Here is a 24,804-nt window from a genome sequence, read left to right on the forward strand (position 1 = left end):
GATTTTGGGGGGGGCACACCTGGATTTGGGGGGACACAGCTGGATTTGGGGGGGCACAGCTGGATTTGGGGGGGGCACACCTGGATTTGGGGGGGCACAGCTGGATTTGGGGGGGCACAGCTGGATTTTGGGGGGCACAGCTGGATTTGGGGGGGGCACACCTGGATTGGGGGGGGCACACCTGGATTTGGGGGGGCACACAGCTGGATTTGGGGGGGGGCACACCTGGATTTGGGGGGGCACAGCTGGATTTGGGGGGGGCACAGCTGGATTTGGGGGGGCACAGCTGGATTTTGGGGGGCACAGCTGGATTTGGGGGGGGCACACCTGGATTTTGGGGGGGGGCACACCTGGATTTGGGGGGGCACACCTGGATTTCGGGCCCCTCCCCCGATTTTGGGGTATCTCCCCAATTTTTTGGGGTCCCTCCCCCGATTTTGGGGTCCCTCCCCAAGTTTTCGGGGGGTTTTCACCATTTTTCGGCGTTTCTCCCCCCAATTTTGGGGTCCCTCCCATAATTTTGGGGAGTCTTCCCCATTTTTGGGGGTTTCTTCCCAATTTTCGGCATCCCTGACCCAATTTTGGGGTCCCTCACCCATTTTTTGGGGTCCCTGCCCCAATTTTGGGGTTTCTCCCCCATTTTGGGGTTCCCTGTCCCATTTTTGGGGGTTTTTCACAATTTTTTGGGGTTTCTTCCCATTTTTTGGGTTCCCTGTCCCATTTTTTGGGGTTTTTTCACCATTTTCGGCGTTTCTCCCCCATTTTTGGGTTCCCTGTCCCATTTTTTGGGGTTTTTCCCCATTTTCGGCGTTTCTCCCCATTTTTTGGGTTCCCTGTCCCATTTTTTGGGGGTTTTTCACCATTTTTTGGGGTTTTTCACCATTTTTGGGGTTCCTCCCCATTTTTTGGGTTCCCTGTCCCATTTTTTGGGTTTTTTCAACAGTTTTTGGGATTTCTCCCCAATTTTGGGGTTCCCTGTCCCATTTTTTGGGTTTTTTTTCACCATTTTCGGCATTTCTCCCCCATTTTTGGGGTCCCTGTCCCATTTTTTGGGTTTTTTCAACATTTTTTGGGGTTTCTCCCCAATTTTGGGGTTCCCTGTCCCATTTTTTGGGTTTTTTTTTTCACCATTTTCGGGGTTTCTCCCCCATTTTTGGGTTCCCTGACCCATTTTTGGGTTTTTCCCCATTTTCGGCATTTCTCCCCCATTTTTGGGTTCCCTGTCCCATTTTTTGGGTTTTTTCACCATTTTTTGGGGGTTTTCACCATTTTTGGGGTTTCTCCCCCAATTTTGGGGTTCCCTGACCCATTTTTGGGTTTTTCCCCAATTTTGGGGTTTCTCCCCAATTTTGGGGTTCCCTGTCCCATTTTTTGGGGGGTTTTCACCATTTTTTGGGGGTTTCTCCCCATTTTTTGGGTTTCCCTTTCCCATTTTTTGGGTTTTTCCCCATTTTCGGCGTTTCTCCCCCAATTTTGGGGTTCCCCAGGTGCAGACGGAGCTGGAGCTGCTGGACCCCCCCAATCCCCTCCCCCTCATTTTGGGGGCGTCCCTGGGGGGGCTCCTCCTGCTGGGCCTGGTGGCCCTGGGGCTCTACAAGGTGAGAAATGCCCAAAATCGCCCAAAATCGCCCCAAATTTCCAAAATTCCCAAATTCCCCCAGCATCGCCCCCAAAAATTCCCCAAAAATCCCCAAAATCCCCTCAAAGATCTCCCCCCAAATCCCCCCCAAATCCACCCAAATTCCCACAAAAATTCCCCAAAATTCCCCCAAATCCCCCAAATCTTCAAAATCTCCCAAAATCGCCCCCAAAATCACCCAAAATTCCCCCAAAATCCACCAGAAATCCCCTCAAAAATCTCCCAAAACCCCCCCAAAAATCCCCCAAAATTCCCTGAAATCCTCCAAAATTCCCCAAACACCCCAAAAGCTCCAAAAATCCCCTGAAATCTCCCCAAAAAATCCCCAAAAAATCCCCCCAAAATTGCCCCAAAAATCCCCAAAATCCGCCAAAATTCCCTCCAAAATCCTTCCAAAATTGCCCCAAAAATCGTCCAAAAAATTTCTCCCCAAATCCCCCCAAAATTCCCCCAAAATCTCCATCAAAATTCAGCCCCAAAAATTCATTTGGGGAATTTTGGGAAATTTGGGGATTTTGGGGATTTTGTGGGAGATTTTGGGGGATTTTGGGGACATTTTTTAGGGGATTTTTTAGGGGATTTGGGAATATTTTGGGAGATTTTTAGGGGATTTTGGGCAGGATTTTAAAGGGGATTTTGGGGGTATTTTTGGGACGATTTTCGGGGAATTTGGGGGGGATTTTTGGGAGATTTTTGGGGGATTTTGGAGGGATTTTTGGGGGGATTTTTGGCGGATTTTGGGGATATTTTATAGGGTATTTTTGGGAGATTTTAAAGGGAATTTTTGGGGGGAATTTTGGGGAAATTTTGGGGGATTTTAATGGATTTTAGGGAGTTTTTAAGGGGGTTTTTGGGGATGTTTTTGGGGGGATTTTTAAGGGAATTCCGTGGGGGTTTTTGGCGATTTTTGGGGAATTCTCTGGGGATTTTTGGGGATTTTTTTGGGGGGGATTTTTGGGGAATTTTTGGGGGATTTGGGGAGATTTTAAAGGGGATTTTGGGGGGAAATTTGGGGGGATTTTAAAGGGGGTTTTTGGGGATGTTTTTGGGGATTTTTAGGGGAATTCTCTGGGGATTTTGGGGAGATTTTTGGGGAATTTTTGGAGGGAAATTTGGGGGGATTTTTGGGGGGAATCTGGGGGGATTTTGGGAGGATTTTTTTGGGAATTTTTGGGGGAGATTTGGGAGATGTTTACGGGATTTTTTAGGAGATTTTCAGGGATTTTTGGTGGGACTTTTGGGAGATTTTAAAGGGGATTTTTTGGGGGGAATTTTGGGGAAAATTGGGGGGATTTTAATGGATTTTAAGGGATTTTTCAGGGGATTTTTGGGGATGTTTTTGGGGATTTTTAGGGGAATTCTCTGGGGATTTGGGGGGAATTTTTGGGAGGATTTTGGGGCTTTTCGGGGCGCGTTTTTTGGTGGTTTTAATTTTGATTTTTTTCTCCCCAAATTTCCAGCTGGGATTCTTCAAGCGCCGCTACAAGGAAATGCTGGAGGGCGCCGAGACCCCCGGGGACCCCCCCGGGGACCCCCAGGGCTGAGAGAATTTGGGGAAAATTCCTCAGAAAACCTCATTTAAATACTCATTAAAATGCCTCGAAACTTCATTTCAATATGCCATTAAAGTTCATGAAACCTTCATTTAAATATTCATTAGAACTGGTTAATTTTTGTTGTAAAACCCGTTGGGAAAATTCAATTAAAGGCGCGAAAAAGGGGGAAAAAATTAGTTTAAAAATCCGTTTTTGAAGGGATTTTTAAAATCCAATAAAAAAATGAAAAATTTGAAAATTCTTCTAAAAATTCGGTTTAAAAGTCCCTGAAAAATTGATTTTAAAAGTCCTTTCCAAAAATTGAAAGCCCAAACCCCGGGTTTCACCCCAAAACCCCAAATTTCTCCCCAAAAACCCCAAAATTTCACCCCAAAATCCCAAAATCTGACCCCAAAACCGCCAAATTCTGCCCAAATTTCACCCCAAAACCGTCAAGATTTTACTGAAACCCCCAAATTCTGCCCCAAAATCCCCAAATTTCACCCCAAATCCCCAAATTTCCCCCAAATCCCCAAATTTCACCCCAAATCCCCAAATTTCCCCAAAATCCCCAAATTTCACCCCAAACCCCGAAATTCTGCCCAGATTTCATCCCAAATCCCCAAATTTCCCCAAAATCGCCAAATTTCACCCCAAACCCCCAAATTCTGCCCAAATTTCACCCCAAATCCCCCAATTTCCCCAAAATCCCCAAATTTCACCCCAAATTTCACCCCAAACCCCGAAATTCTGCCCAAATTTCACCCCAAACCCCCCAATTTCCCAAAAATCCCCAAATTTCACCCCAAACCCCGAAATTCTGCCCAAATTTCACCCCAAATCCCCAAATTTCCCAAAAATCCCCAAATTTCACCCCAAACCCCCAAATTCTGCCCAAATTTCACCCCCAAACCCCCAAATTCTGCCCAAATTTCCACTAAAATCCCCAAATTTCCCCCAAATTCCGCCCGGCCCCCCCCAATTCCCAGGCTGGGGGCGGGGCCAGGATAAGCCACGCCCCTTTTCCTCTACTGGGCGTGGCTTGGAGCTCGGTGGGCATGGCTTGGGTTCGATTGACGTGGCCTGGAGGCGGTGGGCGTGGCTTGGGTGCAGTGGGCGTGGCTTGGGCTGGATTGACGTGGCTTGTAGCGCGGTGGGCGTGGCCTGGAGCGAGGTGGGCGTGGCCGGGGCTCGGTGGGCGTGGCCTGAGACTCGATTGACGTGGTCTGCGTGCGGTGGGCGTGGCTTGAGGCGCGGTGGGCGTGGCTTGGGTTCGATTGACGTGGCCGGGAGGCGGTGGGCGTGGCCTGGGGCTCGGTGGGCGTGGCCTGGGGCTCGATTGACGTGGTCTGTGTGCGGTGGGCGTGGCCTGGAGCTCGGTGGGCGTGGCTTGGGTTCGATTGACGTGGCCTGTGTGCGGTGGGCGTGGCCTGGGGCTCGATGGGCGTGGCTTATAGCGCGGTGGGCGTGGCTTGGGGCTCGGTGGGCGTGGCCTGGGGCGCCCCAAAATTCCCCCCAAAAGCGGCGGCGGCGGCCGCGCCCCCAAAACCCCCAAAAACCCCCCAAAAATCCCCAAAAATCCCCAAAAAATCCCCAAAAATCCCCCAAAATCCCCAAAAAATCCCCAAAAATCCCCAAAATCCCCCAAAATCCCCCCGGGGCCCCTCCCCCATGTCGCGACAGGTCCCGACAGCGCTCGCGCCGCTGCTGCTGCTGCTGCTGCTGCCCCGTGAGTTTTGGGGAGATTTTGGGACTTTTTGGGTTTTTTTGGGAATTTTGGGGCTTTTCTTGGGGTTTTTGGGGGATTTTGGGGGGTTTTGGGGGGGTTGAGGGGATTTTTTGGAAGTTTTTTGTGATTTTTTTGGGGATTTTTTTAAAAAATTTTGGGGTTTTTTTGAGATTTTTGGGGGTTTTTTGGGATTTTTGGGGTTTTTTGGGGGGGTTTAGGGGAATTTTTGGGGGTTCTTGGGGGTTTTTGGAAGTTTTTTGTGAATTTTTGGAGTTTTTTTTTAATTTTGGGGTTTTTGGGGGGCTTTTAGGGGTTTTCTTGGGATTTTTGGGGGATTTTAGGGGAATTTTGGGGATTTTTTGGAAGTTTTTTGGGGGTTTTTTGGGGGGGTTTGGGGGATTTTTGGGGAATTTTTGGGAATTTTGGGGAGGTTTTTGGGGTTTTAGGGTTTTTTTGGGATTTTTGGGGGATTTTAGGGGAATTTTTGGGATTTTTTGGGGTGGGTTTGGGAGGTTTGGGAGTTTTTTTGGGTTTTTTGGGATTTTCTGGGGGGGTTTTGGGTTTTTTTTATTTTTTTGGGATTTTCTGGGGTTTATTTTGGTGTTTTTGGGATTTTAGGGAGGTTTTTGGGGGTTTGGGAGGTTTTTGGGATTTTTGGGGGGGGTTTGGGGAATTTTGGGGGATTTTTCGGGTTTTTAGGGATAATTGGGGGAATTTTTGGGGATTTTTGGGGTTTTTTAAGGGCATTTTTGGGGATTTTTTGGGGTTATTTTGGGATTTTTGGGGGGGGTTGAAATGGGACTTTTAGGGAATTTTGGGGATTTTTTTTTTCCTTTTTTTTTTAAATGGATTTTTTGAGGATTTTGGGGATTTTTCGGGGGGGATTTTCCATCGGATTTTGGGAGATTTTTGGGGCTTTTTTTGGGGTTATTTTGGGATTTTTAGGGGGGTGTTTAAAGGGTTTTTTTAGGGAATTTTTGGGGTTTTTTTGGGTTTTTTTTAAAAGGGATTTTTTGAGGATTTTGGGGATTTTTTGGGGGGGATTTTCCAGCGGATTTTGGGAGTTTTTTGGGGCTTTTTTTGGGGTTATTTTGGGATTTTTTTGGGATCGAGCCCCGGGGGGGTTCCGCGGCGTCGGGGGCGGGGCCGGGACCGGTCGGACCGGCCCCAAAAAAACCCCAAAAATTCCCCCGGGGGGGCGGGGGAGGGGCCCCAAAAAACCCCAAAAATCCGCCCAAAATTCCCCCAAAATACCCCAAAATATCCCCAAAACACCCCCCCAAAATTCTCGTTTTTTTCCCAAAATTTTTCAAATTTTTCCCTAAAATTTCCCCCCAACTCCCCCCAAAATTCCCCCCAAAAAACCCCCCCAAAATATTCCCGAAATTCCCCCAAATTTTCTCAAAATTTCCCAAAAAGTCCCTCAAATTTCCCTGAAAAATTCTCAAATTTTCCCCAAAATTTCCCCCAAAATTCCCTCAGAAGTCGCCCAAAATTTCCTCCAAAATTTCTCCAAATTTCTCCCAAATTTTCTCTAATTATTCCCCCAAATTCCCCCCAAAATTCCCGAAAAATTTCCCCCAAAATTCCCCCCAAAAAAATCCCAAAATTGCCAAAAATTTCCCCAAAATTTTCACTTAATTTCCCAAAAAAATTCCCAAATTTTTTCCCAAAATTCACCAGAAATTCCCCAAATTTTCCCCCCAGGAGCCGGGAGCGGCGCGGAGGCGGAGTCGGAATGTGAGTTATGCAAATGAGGCACGGAATATTCATGAGGGGGCAAAAAGGGTGGGGGGGACACCAAAAATGGGGGGGAAAATTCCAAAAATGGGGAAAAAATTCCAAAATTGGGGGAAAAAATCCAAAAATGGGGAAAAAATTCCCAAATTGGGGGAAAAAATTCAAAAATTGGGGAAAAAAAAATCCAAAAATTTGGATAAAAATCCCAAAAATGGGAAATAAATCCCAAAAATGGGTGGAAAAAAATCCCAAATATGGGAAAAAAAATCCCAAAAATGGGGAAAAAATCCCAAAATTGGGGAAAAATTCCAAAAATGGGGAAAAATTCCAAAAATGGGGAAATAAATCCCAAAATTGGGAAAAAAAATCCAAAAATGGGGGAAGATCCCCCAATTGGGAATAAATCCCCAAAACTGGGAAAAATTCCCCAAAATTGGGGTTTGAGGACCCAAAAATTGGGATAAAAAATCCCCAAAATTGGGATAAAAATCCAAAAACTGGGAAAAAATCCCCTAAATTGGGGGGGAAAGCCCCAAAAATTGGGAAAAAAATGCCAAAAATTGGGAAAAAAAGCCCCAAAATTGGGACAAAAATCCCAAAATTGGGATTTGGGGACCCCAAAAATGGCGCCGGCCCCTCCCCCACCCCAATTTTGGGGGTTGGGGGGGGAGGGGCCCCAAAAACCGCGGGGGGCCCCAAAAAGGGGGAGGGGAACCCCAAAAATGGGAACTGGAGCCCCGAAAACGGGAAGTGGAGCCGACGGGGCCCCAAAAACCCCGAAATTCAGCCCAAAATTTCAAATCTCCCCCGAATCCTTCCTGAAACACCCCAAAATCCACCCAAAAATCCCCCAAAATCCCCCAAAATCCAACCCAAAAGACCCAAAATCCCCCAAAATCCACCCAAAAATCCCCCAAAATCCCCCAAAATCCACCCAAAAATCCCCAAAATCCCCCAAAATCCCCCCAAAATTATCCCAAATCTCCCCTTAAATCCCCAAAAATTCCTCCCAAATGACCCCAAAAAATTATCCCAAATCCCCCCAAAATTATCCCAAATCCCCCCAAAATGATCCTAAATCCCCAAAAATTATCCCAAATCCCCAAAAATTATCCCAAATTCCCCCAAAATTACCCCAAATCTCGCCTAAATCCCCTCTGAAATCTCCCCCAAATCCCCCCAAAATCACCCCCAAAGACCCCAAAATCTCCCCCAAATGACCCAAAATCCCCGAATTTCACCCCAAACCTCCCCCAGATCCACCCTAAAGACCCCAAACCCCCCCAGAAACGGCTCCAAACCCCCCAGAATTTACCCCAAAAAACGCCCCCAAATCCCCCAAAAACGACCCCAAATCCCCTAAAAACGATCCCAAATGACCCAAAATCCCCGAAATTCACCCCAAAATCTCCCAAATTCACCCCAAACCTCCCCCAGATCCACCCTCAAGAGCCCCAAATCCCCTAAATCTCACCCCAAACATCTCCAAAATTCCCCGTGAAAGACCCCAAAACCCCCCAAAACCCCCCAAAATCCCCCCTAAAAATCCCCAAATTTCACCCCAAAATCCCCAAATTTCACCCCAAAATCTCTCTAAATCCCCCCTGAATCACCCCAAACCCCACCCTAAAAACCCCAAACCCCTCCTGAAACGGCTCCAAACCCCCCAGAAATTACCCCAAAAAACGCCCCCAAAACCCCCAAAAACGACCCCAAACCCCCTAAAAACGATCCCAAATGACCCAAAATCCCCAAATTTCACCCCAAAATCCCCAAATTTCACCCCAAAATCTCCCGAAATCCCCCCTGAAGCGCCCCAAACCCCACCCTAAAGACCCCAAACCCCCCCAGAAACGACCCCAAAAACCAACCCCAAATCCCCCAAAAACGACCCCAAACCCCCCAAAAACGAACCCAAATGACCCAAAATCCCCGAATTTCACCCCAAAATCCCCAAATTTTATCCCAAAATCCCCAAATTTCACCCCAAAATCCCCGAATTTCACCCCAAAATCTCTCTAAATCCCCCCTGAATCACCCCAAAACCCCACCCTAAAAACCCCAAACCCCCCCAGAAACGGCTCCAAACCCCCCAGAAACGACCCCAAAAAACGACCCCAAATCCCCCCAAAACGACCCCAAACGCCCCAAAAACGATCCCAAATGACCCAAAATCGCCGAATTTCACCCCAAAATCCCCAAATTTCACCCCAAAATCCCCAAATTTCACCCCAAAATCCCCGAATTTCACCCCAAAACCTCCCTAAATCCCCCCTGAAGCACCCCAAAACCCCACCCTAAAGACCCCAAACCCCCCCAGAAACGACCCCAAAAACCGACCCCAAAACCCCCAAAAACCGACCCCAAACGCCCCAAAAACGACCCCAAATGACCCAAAATCGCCGAATTTCACCCCAAAATCCCCAAATTTCACCCCAAAATCCCCGAATTTCACCCCAAAATCTCCCTAAATCCCCCCTGAAGCGCCCCAAACCCCACCCTAAAAACCCCAAATTCCTCCTGAAACGTCTCCAAACCCCCCCAGAAACGACCCAAGAAACCGACCCCAAACCCCCCAAAAATGATCCCAAACCCCCCAAAAACGACCCCAAATGACCCAAAATAGCCGGATTTCACCCCAAAATCCCCGAATTTCACCACAAAATCCCCGAATTTCACCCCAAAATCTCTCTAAATCCCCCCTGAATCACCCCAAAACCCACCCTACAGACCCCAAACCCCCCAGAAACGACCCCAAAAACCGACCCCAAATCCCCCCCGAAATATCCCAATCCCCCTAAAAACGACCCCAAATGACCCAAAATCCCCGAATTTCACCCCAAAATCCCCAAATTTCACCCCAAAATCTCCCTAAATCCCCCCTGAAGCGCCCCAAAACCCCACCCTAAAAACTTCAAACCCCCCCAGAAATGTCTCCAACCCCCCCAGAAACGACCCCAAAAACCGACCCCAAAACCCCCAAAAACGACCCCAAACCGCCCAAAAACGACCCCAAATGACCCAAAATCCCCGAATTTCACCCCAAAATCCCCAAATTTCACCCCAAAATCGCCGAATTTCACCCCAAAATCCCCCAAATTCAACCCAAACCTCCCCCAGATCCACCCTAAAGACCCCAAACCCCCCAGAAACGTCTCCAACCCCCCCAGAAACGACCCCAAAAACCAACCCCAAAACCCCCAAAAACGACCCCAAACCGCCCAAAAACGACCCCAAATGACCCAAAATCCCTGAATTTCACCCCAAAATCCCCAAATTTCACCCCAAAATCCCCAAATTTCACCCCAAAATCTCCCTAAATCCCCCCTGAAGCACCCCAGAACCCCACCCTAAAAACCCCAAACCCCCCAGAAACGACCCCAAAAACCGACCCCAAATCCCCCAAAACCGACCCCAAATGACCCAAAATCCCCGAATTTCACCCCAAAATCTCCCTAAATCCCCCCTGAATCACCCCAAAACCCCACCCTAAAAACCCCAAATCCCCCCTGAAACGTCTCCAACCCCCCCAGAAACGACCCCAAAAACCAACTCCAAATCCCCCCCAAAATACCCCAAACCGCCCAAAAACGACCCCAAATGACCCAAAATCCCCGAATTTCACCCCAAAATCCCCGAATTTCACCCCAAAACCTCCCTAAATCCCCCTTGAATCACCCCAAAATCCCACCCTAAAGACCCCAAATCCCTCCTGAAATAGCTCCAAAGCCCCCAGAAACGACCCCAAAAACCGACCCCAAACCCCCCAAAAACGATCCCAAATGACCCAAAATCCCCAAATTTCACCCCAAAATCCCCAAATTTCACCCCAAAATCTCTCTAAATCCCCCCTGAAGCGCCCCAAACCCCCACCCTAAAGACCCCAAACCCCCCCAGAAACGACCCCAAAAACCAACCCCAAATCCCCCCCGAAATACCCCAAACCCCCCAAAAACGACCCCAAATGACCCAAAATCCCCGAATTTCACCCCAAAATCTCTCTAAATCCCCCCTGAATCACCCCAAAACCCCACCAGAAACGGCTCCAAACCCCCCAGAAACGACCCCAAAAAACGACCCCAAATCCCCCCAAAACGACCCCAAACGCCCCAAAAACGACCCCAAATGACCCAAAATCCCCAAATTTCACCCCAAAATCCCCAAATTTCACCCCAAAATCTCCCCAAATCCCCCCTGAATCACCCCAAACCCCACCCTAAAAACCCCAAATCCCCCAAATCTCACCCCAAACATCTCCCAAATTCCCCCTGAAAGACCCCAAAATCCCCCCAAAATCTCCCCAAAATCCCCCCTAAAAAACCCCAAATGACCCAAAATCCCCAAATTTCACCCCAAAATCTCCCCAAATCCCCCCTGAATCACCCCAAAACCCCACCCTAAAAACCCCAAACCCCCCCTGAAACGGCTCCAACCCCCCCAGAAACAACCCCAAAAACCAACCCCAAAACCCCTAAAAACGACCCCAAACCCCCCAAAACCGACCCCAAATGCCCCAAAATCGCCGGATTTCACCCCAAATTCCCATTCCCAGGGGCGGCCTGCGGGCTGTCGCGCTCCCGGGCCCGCGTGGTCGGCGGCGCCGCGGCCGGGCCGGGCCGGTGGCCCTGGGCGGTGTCGCTGCAGCTGCGGGGGCGACACCGCTGCGGGGGCACCCTGGTGAGCACCCAGTGGGTGCTGAGCGCCGCCCACTGCTTCCAGGGGTGAGATTTGGGGTGAATTCCCGCGATTTTGGGGCATTTCGGGGGATTTCGGGTGAATTTGGGGGGTTTGGGGTGAATTCGGGGGATTTTGGGGTTCATGGGCGGCACCGCTGCGGGGGCACCCTGGTGAGCACCCAGTGGGTGCTGAGCGCCGCCCACTGCTTCCAGGGGTGAGATTTGGGGTGAATTCCGGCGATTTTGGGGCATTTCGGGCGATTTTGGGTCATTTCGGGGGATTTGGGGTGAATTTGGGGGATTTGGGGTGAATTCGGGGGGATTTGGGGTTCATGGGCGACACCGCTGCGGGGGCACCCTGGTGAGCACCCAGTGGGTGCTGAGTGCCGCCCACTGCTTCCAGGGGTGAGATTTGGGGTGAATTCCCGCGATTTTGGGGCATTTTGGGGGATTTCGGGTGAATTTGGGGGATTTGGGGCGAATTCGGGGGATATTGGGTCATTTTGGGGGAGTTTTCGGGGATTTAAGGGATGGTTTGGGGGGGTTTGGGGGTATTTGGACAAGTTTGGGTGGTTTTGTGCAAATTTTGGATGATTTTTAATAATTTTTAGTAATTTTTAGTAATTTTGGATAATTTTGGATAAATTTGGATCATATGGGGTGAATTTGGACAATTTTGTGTGAATTTTGGGTAATTCGGGATAAATTTGGGTGAATTTGGACAATTTTGGATAATTTTGACCAATTTTTGATAATTTTGGGTCCTTTCGGGTGATTTTGGATAATTTAGGATAATTCTGACCAATTTTTGATAATTTGGGGTGAATTTTGGGCGATTTTGGGTGATTTTGGATTATTTTGGATGATTTGGATGGTTGGGGACAATTTGTGGTGAATTTTGGATGATTTTGGGTCATTTTGGGTGATTTTGGCTGATTTTGGATGAATTTTGCCAATTTTAGGTGAATTTTGCCGATTTTGGCTGATTTTGGTTGAATTTTGGGTGATTTTGGGTGATTTTGGTTGATTTTGGTTGAATTTTGGTGGATTTGGGCTGATTTTGGCTGATTTTGGGTGAATTTCGCCGATTTTGGCTGATTTGGGGTCATTTTGGGTTGAATTTTCCCAATTTTGGGTGAATTTTGCCGATTTTGGCTGATTTTGGCTGATTTTGGCTGATTTTGGGTGATTTTGGGTTGAATTTTCCCGATTTTGGCTGATTTTGGCTGATTTTGGCTGATTTTGGGTGAATTTTGCCGATTTTGGGTGATTTTGGGTGATTTTGGCTTATTTTGGCTGATTTTGGCTGATTTTGCCTGATTTTGGTTGAATTTTGGTGGATTTTGGGTGATTTTGGCTGATTTTGGGTGAATTTTGCCGATTTTGGCTGATTTTGGGTTGAATTTTGCCGATTTTGGGTGATTTTGTGTGATTTTGGGTTGAATTTTCCCGATTTTGGGTCATTTTGGGTGATTTTGGCTGATTTTGGGTGATTTTGGGTGATTTTGGGTGATTTTGGATGAATTTTCCCGATTTTGGGTGATTTTGGCTGATTTTGGGTGATTTTGGGTGGTTTTGCCGATTTTCCGCAGCCCCGGGGGGCTCCGGGCCCCTCTGGCCGAGTGGCGAGCGGTGCTGGGCCGGCTGCGGCTGCAGAGTGACCACGAGAGTGACCACGGGAGTGACCACCCGAGTGACCACCTGAGTGACCACCTGAGTGACCACCCCACTGACCACCCCACTGACCACCCGAGTGACCACGGGAATGACCACGAGAGTGACCACCCGAGTGACCACCCCACTGACCACCCGAGTGACCACCTGAGTGACCACGGGAGTGACCACCCGAGTGACCACCCGAGTGACCACCATGATGGACACCGGTATGGACAAGGGAAGGACATGAGAGTGACCACGGGAGTGACCACCGGAATGACCACAAGGATGACCAGAGGGATGACCATGAAAATGACCACAGGAGTGACCACAGGGATGACCACAGGGTTGACCATGGGGATGACCATTAGAGTGACCACAGGGAAGACCACCAGAATGACCATGAGAGTGACCACAGGGTTGACCACCAAAATGACCATGGGAATGACCACAGGGATGACCATTAGAGTGACCACAGGAGTGACCACAGGGATGACCACAGGGTTGACCACCAGAATGACCATGGGAATGACCACGGGGATGACCATGGGAATGACCACGGGGATGACCACAGGGATGACCACGGGGATGACCACAGGAGTGAACATGGGGATGACCACAGGGTTGACCACCAGAATGACCATGGGAGTGACCACAGGGATGACCATTAGAGTGACCACCGGGATGACCATGAGAGTGACCACCAGAATGACCATGGGAGTGACCACAGGGATGACCATTAGAGTGACCACCAGAATGACCATGAGAGTGACCACAGGGATGACCATTAGAATGACCACCAGAATGACCATGAGAGTGACCACAGGGATGACCATTAGAGTGACCACCAGAATGACCATGGGAGTGACCACAGGGTTGACCACGTGCATGACCATGAAAACAACCACAAGGCTAACCACCGGAATGACCACAGGGACGACCGTCGGAGTGACCACCCGAGTGACCCCGACGGCGGCCAGGAGCTGCCGGTGGCCGAGCTGCTGCTGCACCCGCGCTTCCGCGGCGTGCGGGGCGGCCACGACCTGGCGCTGCTGCGGCTGCGGCGGCCGGCGGCGCTGGGGCCGCGCGTGGGGCCCGTGTGCCTGCCCGGGCCGCGCCGGCCGCCGCCCTTCGGCCGCCGCTGCTGGGTCAGCGGCTGGGGCCACGTGGCCGAGAACGGTGAGAGATGGCGTGAGAACAGGGGAGCTCGGCGGGGGAAACCTGGAAATGGGGGAATTCGGCATGAAAAACCCAAAAATGGGGAAATTCGGCGTGGAAATGGGGGAGTTCGGCATGAAAAACCCAAAAATGGGGAAATTCGGCGTGGAAATGGGGAAATATGGCGTGAGAACAGGGGAGCTTGGCGGGGAGAACGGGGAAATGGGGGAATTCGGCATGAAAAACCCAAAAATGGGGAAATTCGGTGTGGAAATGGGGAAATTCGGCGTGGGAAACCTGGAAATGGGGGAATTCGGCATGAAAAACCCAAAAATGGGGAAATTCGGTGTGGAAATGGGGAAATTCGGCGTGGGAAACCTGGAAATGGGGAAATTCGGGGTGGGAAACCGGGAAATGGGGGAATTTGGGGTGGAAATGGGGAAATTTGGCGTGAGAACAGGGGAGCTCGGCGTGGGAACGGGGAAATGGGGGAATTCGGGGTGGAAATGGGGAAATTCGGCATGAAAAACCCAAAAATGGGGAAATTCAGTGTGGAAATGGGGAAAATCGGCGTGGGAAACCTGGAAATGGGGAAAATCGAGGTGGGAAACCTGGAAATGGGGAAGTTCGGGGTGGGAAACCTGGAAATGGGGGAATTCGGGGTGGAAATGGGGAAATTCGGCATGAAAAACCCAAAAATGGGGAAATTCAGTGTGGAAATGGGGAAATTCGGCGTGGGAAACCTGGAAATGGGGAAATTTGGGGTGGGAAACCTGGAAATGGGGAAATTCAGGGTGGGAAACCCAAAAATGGGGGAGTTTGGGGTGGAAACGGGGAAATTCAGCATGAAAATGGGGAAATTCAGCATGGAAAGCCCAAAAATGCGGAAATTCGGTCTGAAAAACCTGAAAATGGGGAAATTCGGCATTTTTGTTCCCTCTCACCCCATTTTTCAGCGTTTTTAACGCTGTTTTTTGGGTTTTCTCCCCAAATTTTGGGTTTTTTTCAGGGAGGGGTCTCACCCCAAATTGGGGAGGGGTCTCACCCCATTTTTGGGGTCACTTTCCCCAATTTCAGGATTTTTGGCCTCTCTCACCCCATTTTTTATCATTTTTGACCCCGTTTTTTGGCGTTTTCTCCCCGAATTTCGGGGTTTTTTCGGGGAGGGGTCTCACCCCAATTTTGGGGTCTCTTTCCCCAATTTCAGGGTCCCAAACCCCATTTTTGGCCTCTCTCACCCCATTTTTTATCATTTTTAACCGCGTTTTTTGTGGTTTTCTCCCCGAATTTCGGGTTTTTTTCGGGGAGGGGTCTCACCCGATTTGGGGAGGGATCTCAGCCCAATTTGGGGCCCGAATTTGGGGAGGGGTCTCACCCCAATTTTGGGTCCATAAATCCATTTTTGGCCTCTTTCACCCCATTTTTTATCATTTTTAACCCCGTTTTTTTGGGTTTTCTCCCCGAATTTCGGGATTTTTTTGGGGGAGGGGTCTCACCCCATTTGGGGAGGGGTCTCACCCCATTTTTGGGGTCACTTTCCCCAATTTCAGGATTTTTGGTCTCTCTCGCCCCATTTTTTATCATTTTTTACCCCGTTTTTTGGCGTTTTCTCCCCGAATTTCGGGGTTTTTTTCGGGGAGGGGTCTCACCCCAATTTGGGGAGGGGTCTCACCCCATTTTTGGGTCCATAAATCCATTTTTGGCCTCTCTCACCCCATTTTTCAGCGTTTTTAACCCCATTTTTTGGCGTTTTCTCCCCAAATTTCGGATTTTTTTTCGGGTAGGGGTCTCACCCCATTTGGGGAGGGGTCTCACCCATTTTTGGGGTCACTTTCCCCAATTTCAGGATTTTTGGCCTCTCTCACCCCATTTTTTATCATTTTTAACCCCGTTTTTTGTGGTTTTCTCCCCGAATTTCGGGTTTTTTCGGGGAGGGGTCTCACCCCAATTTGGGGAGGGGTCTCACCCATTTTTGGGGTCACTTTCCCCAATTTCAGGATTTTTGGTCTCTCTCGCCCCATTTTTTATCATTTTTAACCCCATTTTTTGGCGTTTTCTCCCCAAATTTCGTATTTTTTTTCGGGTAGGGGTCTCACCCCATTTGGGGAGGGGTCTCACCCATTTTTGGGGTCACTTTCCCCAATTTCAGGATTTTTGGTCTCTCTCACCCCATTTTTTATCATTTTTGACCCCGTTTTTTGGCGTTTTCTCCCCGAATTTCGGGGTTTTTTTCGGGGAGGGGTCTCACCCCAATTTGGGGAGGGGTCTCACCCCATTTTTGGGGTCTCTTTCCCCAATTTCAGGGTCCCAAACCCCATTTTTGGCCTCTCTCACCCCATTTTTTATCATTTTTAACCCCGTTTTTTGTGGTTTTCTCCCCGAATTTCGGGGTTTTTTCGGGGAGGGGTCTCACCCAATTTGGGGAGGGGTCTCACCCATTTTTGGGTCCATAAATCCATTTTTGGCCTCTCTCACCCCATTTTTCAGAGTTTTTGACCCCGTTTTTTGGCGTTTTCTCCCCGAATTTCGGGGTTTTTTCGGGGAGGGGTCTCACCCCAATTTGGGGAGGGGTCTCAGCCGTCTCCCCCCTCCCCAGTGTCGCTGCCCGCGGGGTCCCCGCTGCAGGAGGCGGCGCTGCCGCTGCTCTCGCCGCCCACCTGTAACTGCCTCTACTCGAAGCTGCGGCGCCGCGACCTCGCCCGGCCCGCCCGGCCCGGCATGGTCTGCGCCGGGGCGGCCGCGGGGGGCCGGGGGGCCTGCCAGGTAATTTGGGGAGGGGTCTCGGGGGTCCCGGGGGGCGTCCTGGGGGGATTTGGAGGGAAAAAACGGGGATTTTGGGGGGTAAAATGGGGATTTTGGGGCATTTTTGGGAGGTTATATTGGGATTTTTGGGGGTAAAATGGGTCTGGGGGCGCTGTGGGGCCTGCCAGGTAATTTGGGGAGGGGTCTCGGGGGTCCCGGGGGGCGTCCTGGGGGGATTTGGGGGGAAAAACGGGGATTTTGGGGGGTAAAATGGGGATTTTGGGGCGGTTAAATGGGGATTTTGGGGGGTAAAATGGGGATTTTGAGCGGTTAAATTGGGATTTTGGGCGGTTAAATGGGGATTTCTGGGGGTAAAATGGGTCTGGGGGCGCTCTGGGTCCTGCCAGGTAATTTGGGGAGGGGTCCCGGGGGTCCCGGGGGGCGTCCTGGGGGGTTACATGGGGATTTTGAGGGGTTAAATTGGGATTTTGGGCGGTTAAATGGGGATTTTTGGGGGTAAAATGGGTCTGGGGGCGCTGTGGGGCCTGCCAGGTAATTTGGGGAGGGGTCTCGGGGGTCCCGGGGGGCGTCCTGGGGGGATTTGGAGGGAAAAAACGGGGATTTTGGGGGGTAAAATGGGGATTTTGGGGCATTTTTGGGAGGTTATATTGGGATTTTTGGGGGTAAAATGGGTCTGGGGGCGCCCCGGGAGCTGCCAGGTAATTTGGGGAGGGGTCTCGGGGGTCCTGGGGGGCGTCCTGGGGGGATTCGGGGGGAAAAAACGGGGATTTTGGGGGGTAAAATGGGGATTTTGGGTGGTTAAATGGGGATTTTGAGCGGTTAAATGGGGATTTTGGGCGGTTAAATGGGGATTTCTGGGGGTAAAATGGGTCTGGGGGCGCCCCGGGAGCTGCCAGGGAATTTGGGGAGGGGTCTCGGGGGTCCTGGGGGGATTTGGAGGGAAAAAACGGGGATTTTGGGGGGTAAAATGGGGATTTTGGGGCATTTTTGGGAGGTTATATTGGGATTTTTGGGGGTAAAATGGGTCTGGGGGTGCCCCAGAAGCTGCCAGGGAATTTGGGGAGGGGTCTCGGGGGTCCCGGGGGGCGTCCTGGGGGGTTACATGGGGATTTTGAGGGGTTAAATGGGGATTTTTGGGGGTAAAATGTGGATTTTTGGGGGAAGAATGGGGATTTTTGGGGGAAAAATGGGGATTTTTGGGGATAAAATGGGGATTTTTGGGGGGTAAAATGGGGATTTTTGGGGCTAAAATGGGGATTTTTGGGGGGAAAATGGGGATTTTTGGGGGGAAAATGGGGATTTTTGGGGGGAAAATGGGGATTTTTGGGGGAAAATGGGGATTTTTGGGGGAAAATGGGGATTTTTGGGGGGAAAATGGGGATTTTTGGGGGAAAAATGGGGATTTTTGGGGGAAAATGGGGATTTTTGGGGGAAAATGGGGATTTTTGGGGGAAAAATGGTGATTTTTGGGGGGAAAATGGGGATTTTTGGGGGAAAAATGGGGATTTTTGGGGCGCCCCGGGAGCTGCCAGGGAATTTGGGGAGGGGTCTCGGGGGTCCCGGGGGGTTAAATTGGGATTTTGGGGTTTTTTTGATTTTTTGGGATTTTTTGGGGATTTTTTTGGACTATTTTGGGATATTTTTGTGGGTTTTTTTGGGGCTATTTCCTCAGTTTTTTTGGGATTTTTTTGGGGATATTTTGGGCGATTTTTGGGCTATTTCCTCATGGCTTTTTTGGGATATTTTTTTGGGGCTTTTTGGGTTTTTTTCGGGTTATTTTTGGGGTTGTTTTTTTGCTATTTTGTCGTGGGTTTTTTGAGGTATTTTCACCAGTTTTTCTGCAATTTTGTCACATTTTTTTTTGCTATTTTTGCCCTTTTTTTTATCATTTTGTCACATTTTTTTGGTCTATTTTCACTCTTTTTTTTACCATTTTATTGCCGTTTTTTGGGCTATTTCCTCACTTTTTTTTTGGGATATTTTTGGGGTTTTTTTAGGCTATTTCCAAGCGTTTTCCTGAGATATTTTCGGGGTTTTTTGGGTCTATTTTCACCATTTTTTCTGCCATTTTATCACCGTTTTTTGGTCTATTTTCGCCATTTTTTGGTCTATTTTCACCCTTTTTTCTGCCATTTTATCACCATTTTTTGGTCTATTTTCGCCGTTTTTTGGGCTATTTCCCCACGGTTTTTTCTGCCATTTTATTGCGTTTTTTTGGTCCATTTTCACCATTCTTTCCGCCATTTTGTCACCTTTTCTTGGTCCATTTTCGCCCTTTTTTCAGCCGTTTTATCGCCGTTTTTCGAGCTATTTTCGCCATTTTTTCACCGATTTTCACGCTTTTTTTTTTATTATTTTTTCCTTCCCCCCCAGGCGGACTCGGGGGGCGCGGTGACCTGCGGGGGCGGCCCGGGGGGGCGCTGGGTGCAGTTCGGGGTGCTGAGCTTCGCCCTTGGGTGCGCCCGGCCCAACGGCCCCGCCCTGGCCACGGGGCTGGTGGGCGCCCACGGGCGCTGGCTGCGGCGCCACCTCCCCCCCAGCGCCTTCGTCCCCGAGCCGGGACCCCCCCCGGACCCCCACCTGGAGCTGGGCATCTGCTACGGTGAGACCCCTCCCCAAAATCCCCGAAATTCCCAAAAAACCCCGTGAAAATCCCATGGAAATAACCCAAAATACCGTTAAAATCACATAAAATTTACCCAAAATACCATAAATTCCACCTAAAATTGCCCCAACATTCCACCCCAAACCTGACATGGAGATCAGGATCTGCTACGGTGAGACCCCTCCCCAAAATCCCCGAAATTCCCAAAAAACCCCGTGAAAATCCCATGGAAATAACCCAAAATCCGATAAAAACCCTGTAAAATTTACCCAAAATCACTCAAAACCACCCCAAAATCCTGCCCCAAACCTGACATGGAGATTGGGATCTGCTACGGTGAGACCCCTCCCTGAAATTCCCAAAATTCCCACCTGGAGCTGGGGATCTGCTACGGTGAGACCCCTCCCCAAAATCCCCGAAATTCCCAAAAAACCCAGTGAAAATCCCATTAAAATAACCCAAAATACCATTAAAATACCCCAAAAAAACCCAAAACTCCACCTAAAATTGCCTCAACATTCCACCCCAAACCTGACATGGAGCTTGGGATCTGGTAAGGTGAGACCCCTTCCCGAAATTCCCCGGAATTCCCAAAAAACCCCGTGAAAATCCCATTAAAATAACCCAAAATACCATTAAAATCACATAAAATTTACCCAAAACCACCCCAAAATTCCCACCTGGAGATCGGCATCTGCTACGGTGAGACTCCTCCCCGAAATTCCCAAAATTCCCAAAAAACCCCGTGAAAATCCCATTGAAATAACCCAAAATACCATTAAAATCACATAAAATTTACCCAAAATCACTCAAAACCACCCCAAAATTCCCACCTGGAGCTGGGGATCTGCTACGGTGAGACCCCTCCCCGAAATTCCCGAAATTCCCAAAAAAACCCATGAAAATCCCATTGAAATAACCCAAAATACCATTAAAATCACATAAAATTTACCCAAAATACCATAAAATCCACCTAAAATTGCCTCAACATTCCACCCCAAACCTGACATGGAGCTTGGGATCTGGTAAGGTGAGACCCCGCCCCAAAATTCCCAAAATTCCCGAAATTCCCAAAAAACCCCGTGAAAATCCCATGGAAAGAACCCAAAATACCATTAAAATCACATAAAATTTACCCAAAATCACTCAAAACCACCCCAAAATTCCCACCTGGAGCTGGGCATCTGCTACGGTGAGACCCCTCCCCAAAATTCCTGAAATTCCCCAAAATTCCCAAAAAACCCCGTGAAAATCCCATTGAAATAACCCAAAATACCATTAAAATCAATCCCATTAAAATACCCCAAAATCACATAAAATCCACCTAAAATTGCCCCAAAATCCTGCCCCAAAACCAGACCTGGAGCTCGGCGAGACCCCTCCCCAAAAATTCCCAAAATTCCCAAAAAATGCCATTAAAATACCCCAAAATCCCACAAATCCCATAAAAATCCCATCAAATCCACCCAAAACCGCCCCAAAGTCCCCAAATCCCCCACTCGGAACCCTCAAAATCCCCCAAATCTCCCAAAAATCCCCCAAATCCCCCCAAATCCCCCCAAATCCCCCAAAATCCCTAAAATCCCCCCAAAATCCCCCAAATCCCCCAAAAATTCCCCCAAAAATCCCCCAAAATACCCCCAAAATCCCCCAAAAATCCCCAAAATCCCCCAAAATCTCCACAAAGTCCCCCAAATCCCCCAAAAATCTCCAAAATCTCCCAAAATCCCCCAAAAATCTCCCCAAATCCCCCAAATTTCCCCCAAAATCTCCCAAAATCCCCTCAAAAATCCCCCAAATCCCCCAAAAGTCCCCCAAAATCCCCCAAAAATCTCCCAAAATCTCCCAAATCCCCAAAATCCCCCCAAATTCTCCCAATAATCCCCCAAAAATCTCCCAAAATCCCCGAAAAATCTCCCGTAATCCCCCAAATCCCCGAAAATCCCCCCAAAATCTCCCAAAAATCCCAAAAAATCCCCCCAAAATCCCCCAAAAATCCCCAAAATCCCCCAAAATCCCCCAAAATCTCCACAAAGTCCCCAAAAAAATCCCCAAAATCCCCCCAAAATCCCCCCAAATCTCCCCAAAATCCCCCAAATCCCCTCAAAAATCCCCCAAATCCCCTCAAAAATCCCCAAAATCCCCCAAAAATCCCCCCAAATCCCCCAAATTCCCCAAAAATCCCCCAAAATCCCCCAAAAATCTCCCAAAATCTCCCAAATCCCCAAAATCCCCCCAAATTCTCTCAAAAATCCCCCAAAAATCTCCCAAAATCCCCGAAAAATCTCCCGTAATCCCCCAAATCCCCGAAAATCCCCCCAAAATCCCCCCAAAATCCCCCAAAAATCCCCAAAAATCCTCCAAAAATCCCCAAAATCCCCCAAAATCCCCCCAAATCTCCCCAAAATCCCCCAAATTCCCTCAAAAATCCCCAAAATCCCCCAAGAATCCCCCAAAAATCTCCCAAAATCCCCCAAAAATCCCCAAAATCTCCAAAAAATCCCCCAAATCCCCCAAATCCCCCAAAAATCCCCCCAAAATCCCCCAAATCCCCCAAAATCCCCCAAAAATCTCCCAAAATCTCCCGAATCCTCAAAATCCCCAAAATTCTCTCAAAAATCCCCCAAAAATCTCCCCAAATTCCCCCCAAAATCTCCCAAAAATCCCCAAAAATCCCCCAAAAATCCCAAAAATCCCCCCAAAATCCCCGAAAAATCCCCCGAAAATCCCCAAATTTAGCCCCACTCCTCCCTCTGACCCCTCCCCCTGACCCCTGCCCTTTGCCCCTGACCCCTGACCTTTGCCCCCTGACCTTTGCCCCCAGGCTGCGGCACGGCGGGGGGTCCCCCCCTGCCCCTCCCCCCGCCCCCCCGCTGGCCCTGGGGGGTCTCGCTGCGGGGGGGGGAGGGGCGGCGCTGCGGGGGGGCCCTGCTGGGGGGGGGCTGGGTCCTGACGGCCGCCAGCTGCTTCATCGGGTGAGTCATCAGCGCTAATTAGCGCTAATTAACGTTCATTAATATTCATCAGCGGGAATTAACCCGAAAACCCCGAGAATTCACCAAAAAACCCCAAAAATCTGCCCCAAATTAGCCCAAATTAACCCAAATTAACCCAAATCCGCCCCCAGCTGCTTCATCGGGTGAGTCATCAGCGCTAATTAGCGGTAATTAATATTCATTAATATTCATCAGCGGGAATTAACCCGAAAACCCCGAGAATTCACCAAAAAACCCCAAAAATCTGCCCCAAATTGACCCAAATTAACCCAAATTAACCCAAATTAACCCCAAATCCGCCCCCAGCTGCTTCATCGGGTGAGTCATTAGCGCTAATTAGCGCTAATTAATATTCGTTAATATTCATCAGCGGGAATTAACCCGAAAACCCCGAGAATTCACCAAAAAACCCCAAAAATCTGCCCCAAATTAGCTCAAATTAGCCCAAATTAACCCAAATTCACCCAAATTAACCCAAATTAACCCAAATTAACCCCAAATCCGCCCCCAGCTGCTTCATCGGGTGAGTCATTAGCGCTAATTAATATTCATTAATATTCATCAGCGGGAATTAACCCGAAAACCCCGAGAATTCACCAAAAACCCCAAAAATCTGCCCCAAATTAGCCCAAATTAGCCCAAATTAACCCAAATTAACCCCAAATCCGCCCCCAGCTGCTTCATCGGGTGAGTCATTAGCGCTAATTAGCGGTAATTAATATTCATCAGCGGGAATTAACCCAAAAACCCCGAGAATTCACCAAAAAACCCCAAAAATCTGCCCCAAATTAGCTCAAATTCACCCAAATTAACCCAAATTAACCCAAATCCGCCCCCAGCTGCTTCATCGGGTGAGTCATTAGCGCTAATTAGCGCTAATTAATATTCATTCATATTCATCAGCGGGAATTAACCCGAAAACCCCCAGGATTCACCAAAAAACCCCAAAAATCTGCCCCAAATTGACCCAAATTAACCCAAATTAACCCAAATTAACCCCAAATCCGCTCCCAGCTGCTTCATCGGGTGAGTCATTAGCGCTAATTAGCGGTAATTAATATTCATTAATATTCATCAGCGGGAATTAACCTGAAAACCCCGAGAATTCACCAAAAAACCCCAAAAATCTGCCCCAAATTGACCCAAATTAACCCAAATTAACCCAATTTAACCCAAATTAACCCAAATTCACCCAAATTAACCCAAATCCGCCCCCAGCTGCTTCATCGGGTGAGTCATTAGCGCTAATTAATATTCATTAATATTCATCAGCGGGAATTAACCCGAAAACCCCGAGAATTCACCAAAAAACCCCAAAAATCTGCCCCAAATTAGCCCAAATTAACCCAAATTAACCCAAATTAACCCAAATTAACCCAAATTAACCCAAATCCGCCCCCAGCTGCTTCATCGGGTGAGTCATTAGCGCTAATTAGCGGTAATTAATATTCATTAATGTTCATCAGCGGGAATTAACCCGAAAACCCCGAGAATTCACCAAAAAACCCCAAAAATCTGCCCAAATTAGCCCAAATTAGCCCAAATTAACCCAAATTAAACCAAATTAACCCCAAATCCGCCCCCAGCTGCTTCATCGGGTGAGTCATTAGCGCTAATTAGCGGTAATTAATATTCATTAATGTTCATCAGCGGGAATTAACCCGAAAACCCCGAGAATTCACCAAAAAACCCCAAAAATCTGCCCAAATTAGCCCAAATTAACCCAAATTAACCCCAAATCCGCTGCCAGCTCCTTCATCGGGTGAGTCATTAGCGCTAATTAGCGGTAATTAATGTTCATCAGCGGGAATTAACCCGAAAACCCCGAGAATTCACCAAAAAACCCCAAAAATCTGCCCCAAATTAACCCAAATTAACCCAAATTAACCCAAATCCGCCCCCAGCTGCTTCATCGGGTGAGTCATTAGCGCTAATTAATGTTAATTAGTGTTAATTAACGGTTACTAATGGGAACTAACCCAAAACCTCCAAAATTTCACCCAAATTTATCAAAATTCACCCAAAATCGGCTGAAATTCCCCCAAAATCCCCGAATCCACCCAAATTCCTCAAAAATTCGACCAAATTTATCCAAATTCCCCCAAAACTCCCCCAGAATTCCCCAAATTTCCAAATTTCACCCCAAAATCTCTGAAATTCACCCAAATTTCCCCCAAATTTCCCCAAATCTCTCAGAAATTTCCCCCAAATTGCCCAAATTTCCCCAAATTTTCCCCAAATTTCCCCAAATCTCCCAGAAATTTTCCCCAAATTTTCCCCAAATTGCCCAAATTTCCCCAAATCTCT

General features: G+C 48.7%; 2 protein-coding genes across 8 annotated transcripts in view; both read left to right on the forward strand.

Moving 5' to 3' along the window:
* Positions 1–3,255, forward strand: part of LOC110481100 (integrin alpha-X-like) — a 42,290-nt gene extending 39,035 nt beyond the window's left edge. For all 7 annotated transcript variants that reach the window (XM_085593485.1, XM_085593483.1, XM_085593486.1 and 4 more), the window contains 2 exons: positions 1,488–1,598; positions 3,100–3,255. In XM_085593485.1, the coding sequence (XP_085449611.1) occupies positions 1,488–1,598; positions 3,100–3,183 (195 nt within the window). In that variant the 3' untranslated portion in view covers positions 3,184–3,255. The remainder of the gene's footprint in view (positions 1–1,487; positions 1,599–3,099) is intronic.
* Positions 3,256–4,807: 1,552 nt separating this feature from the next.
* LOC144247884 (uncharacterized) overlaps positions 4,808–24,804 on the forward strand; it is a 29,104-nt gene continuing 9,107 nt past the window's right edge. Inside the window, exons 1-8 of the mRNA XM_085593509.1 lie at positions 4,808–4,903; positions 6,611–6,643; positions 11,196–11,364; positions 12,912–13,202; positions 13,910–14,154; positions 16,730–16,896; positions 19,270–19,498; positions 22,326–22,476. Coding sequence (XP_085449635.1) covers positions 4,846–4,903; positions 6,611–6,643; positions 11,196–11,364; positions 12,912–13,202; positions 13,910–14,154; positions 16,730–16,896; positions 19,270–19,498; positions 22,326–22,476 — 1,343 coding nt within the window. The 5' untranslated portion in view covers positions 4,808–4,845. The remainder of the gene's footprint in view (positions 4,904–6,610; positions 6,644–11,195; positions 11,365–12,911; positions 13,203–13,909; positions 14,155–16,729; positions 16,897–19,269; positions 19,499–22,325; positions 22,477–24,804) is intronic.

Source organism: Lonchura striata, chromosome 16 (assembly GCF_050655825.1).
Source record: "Lonchura striata isolate lonStrDom1 chromosome 16, ASM5065582v1, whole genome shotgun sequence".
NCBI classification, from domain to species: Eukaryota; Metazoa; Chordata; class Aves; order Passeriformes; family Estrildidae; genus Lonchura; species Lonchura striata.